The sequence below is a fragment of the Halictus rubicundus genome, chromosome 1, assembly GCF_050948215.1.
Source record: "Halictus rubicundus isolate RS-2024b chromosome 1, iyHalRubi1_principal, whole genome shotgun sequence".
Classification (NCBI taxonomy): domain Eukaryota; kingdom Metazoa; phylum Arthropoda; class Insecta; order Hymenoptera; family Halictidae; genus Halictus; species Halictus rubicundus.
The window spans coordinates 18,021,347-18,035,587 of NC_135149.1; the positions used below are offsets into that span (position 1 = coordinate 18,021,347).

Below are 14,241 nucleotides of genomic sequence, written 5' to 3' on the forward strand. Positions count from 1 at the left end.
AAAAATATAATTGACTATATGAATATGTAGAGGAGAGTCCCCTCTATCTGTTGACTCAAATCTGAACTTTCTTTGCGTAACATGTCATTTTTTATCAAAATCGTGCATTTTTACAAAAACCAATATTTTTCGAAAAGGTTGAGTGATAGAGCAATTCTACTTTCGGATTTGGTTTTAGAATGACAAAGTGTATAAGAATCACCCAACAGGTATTGCAAAACTCGAAAAAAGTTTGATTTTGTTGGACAGTGTTATTGTATTAAATGTTTAGAAGATTATTATTCAACCACATCTAAAGTAGATTGGATTTCTTGTTTACAATGCCTCAAATGGTTCCTTGAAACATATACTATGCATTCTGCTTTGTATAATGAGTTTTAGAGAGAAAAAAAAGAATACAAGTAGGGAGAAGAAGATATAAACAAAAGGAGTACGCCTATCCCTAATCAGGAGTGCATCTAACCGCAGGCCCTAGGGAGAGATGCACTTTTTCGAACTTTTTTAAACAGCATATTAATATATTAAAATAAAAGTTTTACTCATTTAACTTTAAATAAATAATTGAACTATGCCTGCCTATACTTTCAATTATTTTCAATAAAATTTTTCTAATCAGAAAAGAGAATCTGTTGCATCTCTCCCGGAATTACCCTATATCTTGCAATCAATGCAAACAATTTGTATTTTGCATAAAAATCCGTAGTTCACAGATCCATATTCATTGTAATATTAACGATTACACTGTTGCAGTTGACATATTTTGCTTTGCAAGTTATCCACAGAGATAATGCAATTACCGCGACAGCTTTTAAGATAAATGGGAAGCTTCTGTCGCAGGTTAGATGATCGCATTATTGAGTCAGTCATAGTGTATGTCTATACATACAGACTATAATCACAGTAATTTATTTTCAGGTTCTGAATGGAGTTTTAATGTACATTATGATACTCTTCCAATTTTTATTGAGCTCCAATTGCACTAACTAACTGCCAGCGCCACGGTGCGTGCACTTTCCTAATCTTTTGCAATTGTGTGTGGCTGGTTTACTTGATCGATCCTTTGGTAGCCTGACAGATGCGTTCATGCGCAGATACCTGTAATAGTTCGTAGCTTGGCTAATTGATAACAGTATGCACCACAGTCTAATAAACGATCACCACATGCTTATGATGAATAAAAATGTTTTATCTCAGTTGTAGGAAACACTAATTGAATAAATAGTTTCTTTCCTTTTTAATTGTTTTTTTTTAAATAGCAAACTAGTATGCTAGTATTATTAATCATTACGTGAATTATCATTGTTCATGTAATTACTTGAAGATTCTAATTTTGTATAATGTATCTACTTACTTATCAGTAAAATTGAATTTCATTTGCCAGTTCGATACAAATGAATGTTAGCTCAGTTATTGCAATTTTCATTTCCAATTAAAGGGTGAACTGCTCTGACAGATAGACAGTCCAATATTTCATCCATTCACTACCAGAAACCTACCTGCTCATAAAATCCATATTGTAGCAACAAATAAACATCTAGATCTGAAAAGAAAATTGCTGTTTTATTGTCCTCAATTGTCCGCAAGAGCCATTTCATTTCCTTAGTACATTATGACATTCGACATTTAGATTATCATTTTAAGAAATTATATGTCATTATAAATGTTGTTCATCGAGGAAGTACCTGCTAACAATTTAGTTTCCGAGACGCGTTCTCTCGAGCTGGAGGTAGAAAAGAAATGTAGAGAAATGTGAAGAGTCTTTATTTCTCATAAACAATAAACTATCGAACCGTGAGAAAGAAATGTGCAGTATTATGTACAATCGTGTGTTGCACATGAGTTGTTGATCTGCAACATTAAATCTGACAACTGAAATGACAAACTGAATCTGAGACAAAGGAATCTGAACTGTCTCGTAGAATCTGTGTTATTTTTAAACTATACATCAGGGACCATAACTGTTGTAACCAAAAAAAGTCATGGAGTAACAAGTATTTTATCGACTAAAATCGTATTGGTTACAAATAAGGATTATAAGTAACCGAAAATTTTTTCTCTTGTTGGTAAATTTTATCGTCGAGAGAAATTCATTTCGATCACTTATAACAGTTATCAATGAGAGAAATTTATTGCGATCACTTATAACAGTTATCAATGAAGGAAATTTATTTCGATCGCTAATAACAGTTATCGATGAGAGAAATTTATTTTGATCGCTCATAACAGTTATTAATGAAGGAAATTTACAATAGTTATTATTAGATCGTACAACTTTCAAATGGTAGACAATCAATTATTTAATAAATATTTTATTCATACAATTAATTGTGACAATCAAAATTTAATGTTACAAATATGAGTCTTTCCAAATTTTTACCTGATAAACTACACCGCAAATCATCTAACGTTACTTTTAAAGCAGAAAAGGTTCGTTCAATGCTAACCTGAGTTTGGGGCGTAGCATGAATTATGCACGCTAGTTTTGATAAATACGGGAGTCTATATTTCTGATTTGTTCAGTTGAAAAAATTTTGAAAAATTTTTTTTCAGATTTTGTGTTGTTCTTATAGTCTATTGATTCGGTTTATTGTACGAAACATTCTCAATGAATTTCACAGGTTTGCCCCATCCGAAAAAGAGTAGACAATTCAGTAATTAAATAAGCAACTGAAATGAATTTTTTCATCAATAATTATTATGAACAAGTGAAAAGAAATTCGATCATCGATAATTGTTATGAGCGATGTTAATAAATTTCTCTAATTGACAACTGTTATGCGTGGTCGAAATAAATTTCTCTCATTGATAACTGCTTTGAGCAATCAAAACAGTTTTTCTTCATCGATAACATTTATCGAGAAAGATCCAATTTTTTGGACACTAATAACAAAAAGTCTAAAAACGATATTTTTTAATCATTTTATTCTTCGAATTTTTTCTTTATATTTTGTGTAGCTTATCTTAAATGTCAATAATAATCAACTTTTTATTAATGATTTTTATCGTAGAAAATGTTAGAATAACTGTTATTTTTAGTTCCTGCTATGAATTGTTGGGCTATAAGAATCAGTCATTCGACGAGAACTGGAAACTCCAAGGGCCACAAGCGATGGTTACCGTTTCGCGCATGGGACTTCGAATCTCTGATGTATCCCTGCGTACTTAGCGCGAAATTTTTTGGATTTTTTCCGTATGAATATAAAAATGAAAAGTACGCGATCTCCAAGATACGACTCGCATTTGCAACGATTGCGGCCTGTTTCTATTTGGCTCTCCAAATCTATGTGTTGTACTGCGTCAACTTCTCAAACCCGAACGACAGCATCCAGGAAACGATGGCCGAGAACTTCTTCGCTCTGTTGGACGGATCTATACCATTTTTAATGTTCCTGACATCCTACTCGAGGTTGTTCGTGTTCCAAAGGGTGTCCAAAGTTTCGCGGATTTTATCGCCGCAGGATTTCAATAACATGGCAAAGTTTTTACACACGACGCACATACTGAACACCGTTTTCCACTTATTATATGTGCCGATGTATTATGTGAACAAGCAGAATATACCTTTTGTACGACGTTACGTTAACTTGCTCATTGTGATAGCATCGATTGAGGGAGTCTTGTTTTACTTGATCTGCGTGTGCGTTTTGGGTGCATGCTTCAAGAAAGTCAACGAATGTCTGAAACGGTTGACAGAACCTCCGACGAATTGTCAATCGGAATTGACTGAGGAGCAGTACTCACGTAGACAGGGCGCCATGTTGTTGATGAAGGTGAAATATTACGAAGATGTACACGAAAAAATCAGCGACGCTGTCGAGCAGCTGACCAAATCGTCTCTCTCGATTAACATTATTTTTACGATGTCCACGTTTGTTCTGGTTACGTTCGATTTGTATACCTGCATGCAGGCGATGCGTAATGCAAGTGGACTGCCTACGAACGTCTATTCGCAGTACGAGTACTTGTCATATGCAGTTTTCAGGTTCGCAAGGTTCGCGTTGCTAATTTGGGTCTGCGATACTACGACGGGACATGCAAGGGAGATTAATACCACGATTCATCATCTTGCTAATAACTGCACGGATGGCACCGTCAAACGTGAGGTAAATGGTAATAGTTATTAGGCTGGGACTTTTATGCAATTTCTTATTTTTAATAGTGAAAAGGATGGACTTGTGTCATCGTCTTCGGATTATAATTATTTAGAATTTTTATTTTGCATAAAAATCCGTAGGCTACTGATAAATATTCATTGAGAGATTAACGATTAAACTGTTGTAGTTGACGTATTTTGCGCTGCAAGTTGCACATAGAGATAACGCAATTACCGCGAGGGCTTTTAAGATAAATGGGAAGCTACTGTCGCAGGTAAGATGATATCATTAGTGGGTCTGTCATAATGTATATATACTGGCTCACGAAAGTAATCGAACGCTCTTTAAAACAGTATAACTTTTTTTTTAAAAGACCAAACGACCTAACATTTGTTGAACAATTAGAAGAATTGGTTTACCGAATGACGTGCAAGAAAGACTTTGAAAAAAATTGCAATAGATAGGAATTATAAGAGCAAACAAAAAAGACACTTTCCGAACATTTTTTATTTGAACCTGTAATGAAAATGTAAAATATGTGTTTCGTAGATCTGTTAGTTATACACATACTGAAAATTTCACCGAAATTGGTTGACGCAGATGAAAACGGCGTGCATTGAAAAATGTTAGGATCTGTGGATTTTAAGCAAAAACAGACTAAAAGTCGTGAAAAACTACGATTTTCACCACTTTTAACTATTTGTAGCTCGTGTGTATATTAATCGATTTCAATGAAATTTTCAGCATGTGTATAACTAACATAGATCTACAAAACGCATATTTTACATTTTCATTACAGGTTCAAATAAAAAAGTTTTGGAAAGTGCCTTTGTTATCTGCCCTTTTAATTCCTAGCAATTGCAATTTCTTAAAAATCTGTTTTGCACGTCATTCGGTAAAACTATTCTTCTAATTGCTCAAAACATAGTCAGGTCGATTGGTCCGATTTAAAGCAAATTATACTGTTTTAATGGGCGTTCGAATACTTTCGTGAGCCTGTGTATATGTCTACGAATACAGACTATATCTACAGGGATTTTTTTGCAGGTCCTGAGCGGAGTATTAATGTACCTTATGATACTGTTTCAATTTTCAATGAACACCAGTTGTGCTAACTAACTGTTACTATCACAATCGACGCACTTTCCTAAACTTATGCAATTTTAAGCGGTAGGTTCGCCTGATCCATGCCTTGACAGTCTCACGAGTACATTCATGCGGGGATACCTGTAATTGTTTGTAGCGCGGTTGATTGGTAATAGTACGCAACGCAGTATAATAAACGAAATCTACGTGCTTATGGCGAATCAGAATATTTTATCTTACAATATAAACAGTTATGATAAACAGTTACTTTCTTTTTTAATCATTTTTTTATTAGTAATCTACAATAATATGCGAATATTTTTAATCCTTACGTGAACTGTCATTGTTCATGTAATTACTTGAAGATTCTAACTTTTTATAATATATTCACATGTTTTATCAGTAAAATTGAATTTCATTTACTACTTCTATACAAATGAATGTTAGCTCAGTTGTTGCAATTTTCATTTGCAATTCAGGATTCAATTGCTCACTCATTTTTGCAGTTCAATATCGTATGCACTCATGTCAGAAACAGTTTCATTCCTTTCAATTATCTATAAGAAGACGTAACATGCTAAGCAGACATTAAACTTTCGCAATAAAATTACAAAATAATTCCAACTTCACTATTAATCTCGATTAACTCGGAAATAATCGTCGATTCATTAATTCAAGTCAACGTTACATTACGACAATGAATTTCAGATCTTCATTGTATAAACTATAGGCGTTTATGCAGAAAATAGATGACAACAAGCCAGTTCATCAGTTGCGATCACTTGAACCGGCTACTATAAAGAAATTGCCTTCTGTCGCATAAAATTCGTGTTACTGTTAAACGATAAAACTGTAGAACTATGCCTGGACGTCTAACAAGAATGATAAATTTAGAGGACTCCGATTCGTGGCGCCCATGGCGTGCCAAAGACATGCAGTCACTCATGTATCTTAACATTACCTGTTCGTCTATTGTTGGATTATTTCCTTTCAAGTATACGTCACAAACATACCTATTTTCGAAGACACGATTCGCTGTCTCAACAATCTTGGTCTTCGAATACGTAGCCATTTTAGCGTACGGAGCATACGCAATGAATCATATGGGAACATTTCGCAGCCAATTGAGGTATTTTCACGTGAACCTCCACTTTCTGATGATGGCCATCTCAATTTTGACGACGTATGCTACGACGTACAGCAGACTGAATGTGCTTCAGAAGATGTTGAAACTCACGCGCATGTTGACACGCCAGGACTTCAACAGTTTGGCGAAGTTTGTTCACATAAAAGATATCGTTTTCATCATTTACCATACTGTGTTTTTCCTATTCTTTGCAACTGAATGGAAGACGTTGTTGTTACATTTGGGGACCGTTTACTTAGGGGGAGCGTCGATTGCAGGACAAATATTCTACGTAAACTGTGTGCGACTTCTAGGCGCGTGTTTCAAGAAAGTAAATGAACATTTGAAACAGTTGGACAAATCCTTAAAGAATCATCATCCACAATTAGAACGAACAAAGTCTCAATCATATGGGCAGAGAATTCTACTGTTGATGGAGGTGAAACACTGTGAAGGATTGCACCATGAAATCTGCGACACCGTCGAAATGCTGAATAATGCGTTTCGCGACACGATTATAATTTTTACGACAACCACGTTTACTACGATTACGTTAAATCTATATTTTTCCATGCAATGGATGTCAAAGAACGAATTACCAGGCGTGAGTGACTTCACAGATCGACTAACGTCTTCTCTGTCTGTGATGTATATGGGAGCGAAATTTCTGCTGTTGATCTACGTTTGCGAGGCGGCGACCACTGAAGCGATGGGAATTACGACCACAATTCATAAAGTTGCTGCCGATTGCACTGATTCCACTGTCAGGCGAGAGGTAATTTGTAAATGTAACTATCTTGTGGATCTTTGTTCGAATTCCTGTTCTCGTGAAAAATCTTTCAGTAAGATAGATTCAAGTGAAGATGTTCTTTCGCTTAGTGGAAATGCTTTTAGGTAAAAATAATATAATAATACTATCAGTTTTGCTTAACACGTTTGCGGGCGTGAATGCTATAGCATTCATTTTCGTAGTGATGCAAAATGACACGAATGCTATAGCATTCAAATTTTAAAGCCAATTTTTATTCATTTAATTTTATACAACCTTAAGTTTTGCTAATTAATATACATTTCAAGGTACATGACCAACTGTCATTACTAATGACAGTTAGCTTATTATTATTGTTTACGTCTAATCAGATTTCGGATAGTACAACTAGTTTCAAGAAAACTTGCCTGTCTATTTTTGCAGCTCACTGAAATTTTTACTGTCCGTGAACGTGTTAATATGTTGCTTTAGCAGTGATGTATACTGGGGTTTCTTATAACCCGAACAATATTTCGGTACACTATTTTCCGCTACTGTATTACACGATATATGCAAATATCGAGTTTTTTCAACTTTGTTAGATCATTTTGATTATTTAGTCTTAAATTAATCAATACTTAAGGAGGGAACATTGTGTAAATAGCCTGTTTTTCAAGAATTTCTTTTGAAAAATGCAATGCGTAGATTGATTTAAAATTTGAGGTATCTTTTATTAGTGTTATAATGTAAACAAAAGTATTTTTTATAAATTTTAATTGTTAATATTAATGGTGCGGTGGTGGCTTAAAGTATTTTAGAAAAGTTGTAGTATGATACTTCGTAATCTAAGTAAACACTGTACCACGTAAAGGTTAAAAATTTTCCCTTAAATAATAGTTTCAAGAGAATTGGAACTTGTTATTTAATTTTTCAATAGCAAAACGTAATCTAATGAGTTTGTTTGCATTTATTATTTGAAAGCACATTTTTTAAATGTTCAGTAAAAAATTCTATTAAACGGCTTCTTATTAGTTGCACATTCCATAAATGCGCAAAGATCCGCAATCTAATCGTAACAGCGTTATAGTAATCATTTGCAGTGAGATTAACCGTTACACTATTGCAGTTGATGTATTTTGCACGGCAAGTTCAGCATCGGGACATTAAATTCTCTGCAAGAACGTTCACGGTAAATGGGAAACTTCTGTCGCAGGTAAGTCACAAAATTGTAATGATCGTAAACTCAACCCTTTTGCTTCTAAAGTATTTTTTCTTGAAATTTTGTCTGCTAAATTAATTATCTGAACTCACACATAGTAAAAAGCTCTTTCCATAATTGATGTTAAGCAGTTAAGATATCTGCGGTCATTAATTTTCTTGCAGTACATTTGAAATAAGTGTAGCAAAGCTTTTAGACTTTTCTGAATCCTTTATATTTTTAATTCATTGATTTTGTAATATGTTTATATTTAACTTTTAATTATTGATATTCCGAAATCTTCGCATTTCCTTTTTAATGTTTATATTAAGTCATAGTAGCGTTACCATTTGATCTACTGGAAACTTATTAATAACTTAATCAATAACTGTTCTACATTACAAGCGACTGCAAATATTTTTTGTCAATAATAATTCCAAACGAACGTACAGTATTAATCGAAGAAATGAAAATGTGAGTGGATCGGAAAGAATCCTGAGATCACAGTAGGATTAAAATCACTAAGAATAATTCTAACAAGAAATCTTTTGCAGTTTTTAGGTGCAGTTTTAATGTACACCATGATACTTTTCCAATTTATACTCGGCGCCAATTGCCCTGATCAATAGTTCGCATGATCAACACTGTTTCCTGCTTCCTGAGCCTGTAGAACTTTTAATAGCTCATTCACACGTTTCGTTTTTGTGTGAACGTGATCAATACACGTAAAGCATAAAATAACAATAAATAGAATTCTTGCAAATGTTTTTTTCAATCAAGGCTAGATTGCTCTGTTATTTTTGGAGTTCCATATTTCATCGATTCACACTCAGAAACTTATAAAATCCGCGGCGCAATAACAAATAAACATCTAGATCTAAAAAGGAAATAGCTGTATCATTGTCATCAATTTTCCGTAAGCGCTATTTCATTTCCACGTTACATTATGACATTCAACTTTTAGATTATCATTTTAAGAAATTATATGTCACTAGAAGTGTCGTTCATCAAGGAACTACCTGCTAACCATTTAGTTTTCGAGACACGTTCGCCCAAGCTGGCGATAGAAGAGAAATGTGACGAGCCTTTGTCACTTATAAACAATAAACTATCGAACCGTGAGAAAGAATTGTGCAATATTACGTACAATCGTGTTATGCGCATGCGTTATTGATCTGCAACAAAAAAGTGACAACTATCTCATAGTGTCCGTGTTGCACATAACTAATTGACCTGAATCTGAAACGAAGAACTGTCTCATAGAATCTGTATAATTTTTAAACCATAAATTGTTGGGCCATAAGAAAGCATCTGATACTACCCCCAATCGTCCGTATCGACGATAAATAAAAAATCATTGAGCAATGATCAGTCATTCGACGAGAACTGGAAACTCAAAGGGCCACAAGCGATGGCTACCGTTTCGCGCATGGGACTTCGAATCTTTGATGTATCCCTGCGTACTTAGCGCGAAGTTTCTTGGATTTTTTCCGTACGAATATAAAAATGAAAAGTACGTGATCTCCAAGATACGACTCGCATTTGCAACGATTACGGCCTGTTTCTATTTGGCTCTCCAAATTTACGTGTTGTACTGTGTCAACTTTTCAAACCCGAGCGTCACCTTCCTGGGAACGGTGCCCGAGAACTTCTTCGCTCTGTTGGACGGATCTATACCAATTTTAATGTTCCTGACATACTACTCGAGGTTGTTCGTGTTCCAAAGTGTGTCCAAAGTATCGCGGATTTTATCGCCGCAGGACTTCAACAACATGGCAAAGTTTCTACACGCGACGCACATTGTGAACTTACTTTTGCACTCATTATATGTGCCGATGTATTATATGAACAGGCAGAATATATCTTTGTTACGACGTTACGTTAACTGGTTCATCGGTGTAGTAGCCGTCGAAGGATTGTTGTTCTATTTGAACTGCGTGTGGGTTTTGGGAGCATGCTTCAAGAAAGTCAATGAATGTTTGATACGGTTGCAAGAACCTTCGACGAATCGTCAAGTGGAATTGGCAGAAGAGTGTCTGCCACGTAGAAAAGGTGCCATGTTGTTGATGAAGGTGAAATATTACGAAGAGATGCACGAAAAAATCAGCGACGCAGTCGAGTACCTGAACAAATCGTCTCGTTTGGTGAACATTGCTTTTACGGCTGGCACGTTTATTTCGGTCACCTTTAATGTCTATCTGACTATGCTGTTGGTCTTCTATAGCGATCTATTGTCTGAATACATGTTTTCTGTTTACGAGTTCTTTTCATACGGGGTCTTAAGATTGTCGCAGCTTGTGATTCTGGTGTGGGTCTGTGAGACTGCGATGAGTCTTGCGGCGGAGATTAATAGCACGATTTATGAACTGGCTAATAATTGGATTGATGACACCGTCAAGCGTGAGGTAATTGAATTGAATTGAAAATCGTAATTAGAGTGAGGGTCTCTATGCAAATTTCTACTTTTATGGTAAAATGGAATAAGCATGTTCTTGTGTTATCGTTCATTTGATTATAATCCCTTAAACAAATGTCCATACAGTTTCTATGTCTTGCAATCAATGCAAACAATTTGTATTTTGTATAAAAATCCGTAGTTCACAGATCCATATTCATTGTAATATTAACGATTACACTGTTGCAGTTGAGATATTTCGCTCTGCAAGTTGTGCATAGAGATAATACAATCACCACATGTGCTTTTAAGATGAATGGGAAGCTTCTGTCGCAGGTAAGACGACCTCAATATTAGGACAAAGGGTTTTAATGGCGGAGAATTTTAATAAAATTTTGTTATGTGTTCTTTTGAAAACTGCTGTTTCTAATGGTATAAACTGAAAATGTTAATAAATAGAATAGAGTTAAAATATGTAAATAAATTTTAATTCGATCCAAGGGGTGGTACCAATTAAATTTGAGATGTTATTGTTAATGTAAACAAAAATTACAGTAAACTTTTTAGGAATTCCTTTGTATTGAATAGCCGTGGAATACAGGGTCTCTCGCTTGTTTTCTATGATAGACGAGAATTTCAGAGGATAACATTAGTAGGTTCAGAGGAGCAAATATTGTGATAGGCAAAAATATTTGTTCAAGGTTATATTTTTTGAGATTTCACGGTCATCGAAGTTCTTTTTTTTAATGGAATGATACATTTTTATTATCGCTATATGATCGCCGAGGTCAAGACGAATCCAACGACCTGAAAGATTATGACCTTCACGTTACCTTGAGTATGAAAAATTCATAAAAGTAGTGCACTTGATGTAAATAGTGAAATAACGATGACATGATTCCCCGAAGGTTTCAAGAAATGTTTTTGAACCTCCACTAATGACTGTAAACACGTATACAATAAATTGAAAACACTGATACAAATTCTTCTGCTTTCGGTGACTCTAATCAGTACGTTTACTGATTTTCGTACTCAAGGTCACGTGAAGGTCATAATAATACAGGTCGTTGGATCATATCAACATATAGGGATCATATGCAGCTATCATATAGGGATTATAAAATATCTCATTCCATAAAAAAACTTCGATAACTTTGAAATCTCAAAAAATATAACCTTGAACAAATTCTTATGCTTATCATAACATTTACACCTCTGTTCTAACTAATGTTTTCCTCTGAAATTTTCTTCCTTTATAAAAAATAAGCGAGATGTTTTAGATGGTCGAGTTAGGTGAAACACCCTGTATATTCTTATTACAACGTAGTTTGTCATCGGGACTCTCGTTAATCATAATTTTTCTTGAAGGTTATACACGTTACAGTCATAATGTATGTGTATTCATAGCCCACAGATATTGTCTGTAACCGCAGTGATTTGTTTACAGGTCCTGAGTGGAATCTTTATGTACCTTATGATACTCCACCAATTTTTAATGAGTTCGATGTGCACCAACTAATTGTTAACGCTACGATCGACGCACATTCTTACAATTATGCAATTTTAAGCGGTAGGTTTTGCCTGATCGATGCTTTCGCAGTCTCACGTGTGCGATCATGCGCAGATACCTGTAATGATTCGTAGTTGTGCTAATTGGTAACAGTATACAACACGGTATAATAAACGAATTCCACGTGCTTATAGTGGATATAAATGTTCTTCTTTATATTCGTAATTCGTTGATTTTGTAAAATATTTATATTCAATTTTTCATTCGTTCATCCTCTGAAATTGTTGCATTTCATTTTTAATGTTTATATTAAATCATAATAGCGTTGCCATGCGATCTACTGGAAACATATTAATAGCTTAATCCGTAACTGTGCTGAACAATAATAATTCAAAATGCACGCAACGTATTAATTAAAGAAATGAAAATGTGGGTGGATCAAAAAGTACCCCGAGATCACAGTAGGATTAAAATCATTCGCAATAATTCGAAAGATACATTTTTTGTAGCTTTTAGCTGCAGTTTCAATGTACACCATGATACTTTTCCAATTTATAGTTGGGCGATAAGTGAAGAGCTCAGGGCAACAAACAGCCAACGCAATTCGACGTGACTGTAAAAGAAGAAATTTTTTCGATATGTAGTTCGGTGCAATAAACGGTCATATCATGAGACGTTTGTGACTGTTTGTTGCCCCGAACGAGATGAAATCCTTCCATAAATTTACTGTTATTCTTATCGATACGTTCAGAGCAACAAATGCTTATTTAAACTTTTGATTTATTGACTAGAAACATTAGAAAACAGTTAACGATATATCTATTTTATTTAACATAATTTCATAAGTAGATATTTTTTTTACAAGAAGTTATATTTATTACTATCATCGTCACAGCCACAATTCAGTTTTCGTCACAAATCTTAACGTACCGATGATATGCAGGGTGAATCATGAATCGTGATCAGTAGAGATTACTCTGTTATTAGCAATCCGATTGAAAATGTTTTTATCAGCTTTTGCATGGTTTCAAGGGAGCTTTAATTTGATTATAAAAAATTATTTGTTAACTCTTGTTTTGTTTTTTCAGGGCACCTTGAATTTTTTGCAAATAAACGTATAATATTTTTACGCCTATCTGTTAGAGGATTCCAAGACGAATTCGGTAAATATCGAAACATAACTTTTTTTTCATCTGGGTCGAGTAGAAATTATATACCTTGTATTACAAGGAGTATCATATGCTACGCCGTTATACGCGTTCCAATGTTGTTGACAAATCGAAATTTACCGACCTTAATTATAGCGATGTTCAAAATGGTGTCCACGAGCTGCAATGCACTCGCGTACACGGTGAATAAAAGTTTGTTTAGCATTTTTTATGGTCTCTACGCTGATGTTGTTGGAGCATCTGCATAAACTTCTTCTTTTAATGTACCCCATAAAAAGTAATCTAATGGGCTAAGATCGGGCGAACGAGCTGGTCAATTAACCAATTAGCTGTTGCGACCTCTTTGAAAAATGTGTACCTAAGTTTCGTCGCAAAAATTGACCGCTGTTTGAATTATAGCTGTTTTGACGAGTATACTCGTCATGACACAAAATATTGCCATTTCTTCATTACGAGTATACTCGTCAAACACAGTTAACTGGTTAACTACACCACCACGGCCGATCCAACGTCCAGGAAACTTTCTGTCAAGTAACATGCTTGACGGGCTACCATAGCATACTGTGCGGGGCAATCATCATGTTCACCACTTCATCAAAAAGAAATTGAAGTTCATTTTCAAGAAATGCAGCGTCACCATGATTTGTAAACGTCGATTCGTCCGTAAAGAGTAATGTTTCGAAAAATAAATCTTCAGTCTAGAGATGTTGTAATGCCCACTGACAAAACACTAAACGATTATGAAAATCATTTCCATGAAGTGTTTGATGTAATGATACATGATAAGGATGAAAACGGTGACGATGGAGAATACGCAAGACACGTGACTGAGATATGCTACACTCATGTGCTATTTGACGGGAACTAATCTGTGGATTATTTGCTACTGTTCGTTTTAGATTTTGTATAACTTTT

At 34.8% G+C, this 14,241-nt stretch overlaps 3 protein-coding genes across 3 annotated transcripts; all 3 read left to right on the forward strand.

Moving 5' to 3' along the window:
- Positions 1 to 3,109: 3,109 nt before the first annotated feature.
- LOC143353796 (uncharacterized) lies at positions 3,110 to 4,714 on the forward strand. Its single transcript, XM_076787425.1, has 4 exons — positions 3,110 to 4,103; positions 4,282 to 4,368; positions 4,644 to 4,647; positions 4,695 to 4,714. Exons 1-4 carry the CDS (start codon positions 3,147 to 3,149, stop codon positions 4,712 to 4,714), a joined length of 1,068 nt encoding a protein of 355 aa, XP_076643540.1. The 5' UTR covers positions 3,110 to 3,146.
- Positions 4,715 to 6,274: 1,560 nt separating this feature from the next.
- On the forward strand, positions 6,275 to 8,881 carry LOC143353868 (uncharacterized). Its single transcript, XM_076787501.1, has 4 exons — positions 6,275 to 7,081; positions 8,181 to 8,267; positions 8,658 to 8,726; positions 8,807 to 8,881. The coding sequence occupies exons 1-4, from the start codon at positions 6,275 to 6,277 to the stop codon at positions 8,879 to 8,881; spliced, it is 1,038 nt and encodes a 345-aa protein (XP_076643616.1).
- A 735-nt stretch (positions 8,882 to 9,616) lies between these two features.
- Positions 9,617 to 12,398, forward strand: LOC143353953 (uncharacterized). Its single transcript, XM_076787611.1, has 4 exons — positions 9,617 to 10,657; positions 10,897 to 10,983; positions 12,055 to 12,217; positions 12,292 to 12,398. Exons 1-4 carry the CDS (start codon positions 9,617 to 9,619, stop codon positions 12,396 to 12,398), a joined length of 1,398 nt encoding a protein of 465 aa, XP_076643726.1.
- Positions 12,399 to 14,241: the final 1,843 nt, after the last annotated feature.

Bases quoted from the DNA above. Each gene is read 5' to 3' on its own strand.
- LOC143353796 (XM_076787425.1), top strand. From the start codon at position 3,147: ATGTATCCCTGCGTACTTAGCGCGAAATTTTTTGGATTTTTTCCGTAT. The intron at 4,104-4,281 runs GTAAATGGTAAT...AAACTGTTGTAG, and splicing joins ATGGCACCGTCAAACGTGAG to TTGACGTATTTTGCGCTGCA.
- LOC143353868 (XM_076787501.1), top strand. From the start codon at position 6,275: ATGAATCATATGGGAACATTTCGCAGCCAATTGAGGTATTTTCACGTG. The intron at 8,268-8,657 runs GTAAGTCACAAA...CTACATTACAAG, and splicing joins ATGGGAAACTTCTGTCGCAG to CGACTGCAAATATTTTTTGT. The intron at 8,727-8,806 runs GTGAGTGGATCG...AATCTTTTGCAG, and splicing joins TTAATCGAAGAAATGAAAAT to TTTTTAGGTGCAGTTTTAAT.
- LOC143353953 (XM_076787611.1), top strand. From the start codon at position 9,617: ATGATCAGTCATTCGACGAGAACTGGAAACTCAAAGGGCCACAAGCGA. The intron at 10,658-10,896 runs GTAATTGAATTG...ACACTGTTGCAG, and splicing joins ATGACACCGTCAAGCGTGAG to TTGAGATATTTCGCTCTGCA. The intron at 10,984-12,054 runs GTAAGACGACCT...GTGTATTCATAG, and splicing joins ATGGGAAGCTTCTGTCGCAG to CCCACAGATATTGTCTGTAA.